The sequence below is a fragment of the Dermacentor silvarum genome, chromosome 10 (genome assembly GCF_013339745.2).
Source record: "Dermacentor silvarum isolate Dsil-2018 chromosome 10, BIME_Dsil_1.4, whole genome shotgun sequence".
Classification (NCBI taxonomy): Eukaryota; Metazoa; Arthropoda; class Arachnida; order Ixodida; family Ixodidae; genus Dermacentor; species Dermacentor silvarum.
The window spans coordinates 58,981,481-58,983,666 of NC_051163.1; the positions used below are offsets into that span (position 1 = coordinate 58,981,481).

At 40.6% G+C, this 2,186-nt stretch overlaps 1 protein-coding gene across 1 annotated transcript in view; it reads right to left on the reverse strand.

Annotated features, from left to right (window-relative positions):
* Positions 1-2,186, reverse strand: part of LOC119432022 (venom serine carboxypeptidase-like) — a 25,329-nt gene extending 23,143 nt beyond the window's left edge. The window contains exon 1 of the mRNA XM_037699471.2: positions 2,159-2,186. Within this exon, the coding sequence (XP_037555399.2) occupies positions 2,159-2,186 (28 nt within the window). The remainder of the gene's footprint in view (positions 1-2,158) is intronic.

Here is a 2,186-nt window from a genome sequence, read left to right on the forward strand (position 1 = left end):
GGTGCCAGAAGTGAACAGAATCAAACATCAAATAATTTTGAAATACTTTTCGAAGAATGAATAGACGTTCTCACAATATAAAATGATGTTCATATCCTAGTAGACTTAACATTAGAAAGTTTCTCTCATTACACAGCACGTTATGAAGGCTTGTTTATAAAAGCACAAATAGAGAATTAAAAGCACACAAGCAGTTTTTTTTGCATGCACGCAACTCGTCAGAGAGTTTGAAAAATCGCTCTATAGCCTGTATGTGTGGCCTTCCTAAGCGAACGTGCTCCAGTAAGTAATTTCTCAAGTTTTCTGTCTATATGCTTGCGGGCATGAAATTATACTATACTTTCACTCCAATTTTGTGTTTCATTGAGCATATTTGATGTCATAAAATATTTCAAAACTATTAGAAAAATAGTCATATTTTACAAATAGTGAATATTCGATTCATTATTTGAAGCTTTCGAATATTCATGCACAGACACATAACAAATATTAATGAAAGGGACCATGACCGCACGTCTCATGACCGCACGTGTCATGTGGAGATTGTGGGTTTGGCTCCCACCAGCGGCAAGTTTTCTGTCCTTTCACTTTATTTTCCCTTTTTCTTATTACTTATACTTTTCAATTAAATAAACACTTAATTTCCCTTACGATTTCTTTGACTTCACTGTCTGGTGGTTTCATAAGGCTGTTACTAAAGATAAATTAAGCCTCTCGGTTCTTCCAGTTCTTCTCGCCAACCATTGCTTTGCATTTCTTGCTTGTTGCTTGGATTTATTCCTCACATATGCACTGCACGTTTTGAAACCATATGCATGCTGGCTTGATGAGTTCACAGCTTAGTGGGGTGTATCAAGTCTTATTTTCGAGATGCCGCATCAAGAATGGAAAAAAGAAATTATGGGGTTTTATGTGCCAAAACCACGATGTAGTGGGGGACTCCGGAAATTTGGACCACCTGGGGTTCTTTAACGTGCACCTAAATCTAAGCACACGGGTGTTTTCGCATTTTGCCCCCATCGAAATGCGGCCACCGTGGCCGGGATTCGATCCCGCGGCCTCGTGGTCAGCAGCCCAACACCATAGCCACTGAGCAACCACGGCTCAAGAATGGAATACCAATTTACCTTAACTTACCTGCCTTACCCGTCTGAAGTATATTACTAGTTCCAGCAGCATACGTGTTCGTCTTCCGTACCCTTGTATCAAGTCTTTATTTCGTGTTGCTTGCCGCAAGAATTAATACATGTGTCGTTCAGTGAACCTCCGGAACCGCCATACCTCTGCCAGAAAGGTATGGTGTTAAGCCAGTATTTCAAAGTGTGTGTCTCACAGAGTAATTATTAATTAGCATAGCATTTTATAGGCCCAGCCTTATTTGACATGCTACGTTATTCAAACATGCACTGGGAGAGACAACACAGGAGGTAAAACATCTGATGAAGTAAATATTCAAATCCCAGTGACATTAATTGTCAACCCTCAAGGGCGTTCAGGTGGCACCTTGAAGTATATTCACCAAAGCTTTATGGGTGTAATCTCATTGAAAATTGCAAATTCATCAAGGATAGCCCCAACAAAAGTCAGTGAAGACAAACATGAGAAAGAGAGTAGCGTAAATTATGCTTAATCTGTTCTGGGGCCAAAAGAGCATTGTGCATGACAGTTCAAATGCAAGGTACACTCGCACATTCCTTTTTCGGGAAGCGTGGAAGGCCACTTACAAGAAACATGCAGAAGTGTCCACCAAAGGTGCCATTCTGCAGCACCCGAGCCCAGCGTCCAACACAAGCGTCAATACTGCAACTCCAGAGTTAACAGGCTGCATCGCTACAGCAAACCTACACTCCCAACTTTGCTCAGCTTGTTTCTCTCAGCTCTGAGCCTTGTTATAAAGAAGTTGCATCTGACATAAGAATACCTTTCTTATATCTAATATTCCTTATAATTATTTAATGTTTACACGGTGGTATCGGCAGGAAACATTTCATGTTTACTTCGCTATAACCAATATTCTCGTTCGTGTTCATTATATCCAGGTTTGTTACATGTATTGTGATTCACGAGAACTCTCACAAGGACAAAGAAATTATTTGGGTGGCACTCCTATGGCTCATGGGTCATCCTCCATATAATCCTACACTGCTGCAATACACACTTGCAGACAGATTGGCCGAAAATGTCAT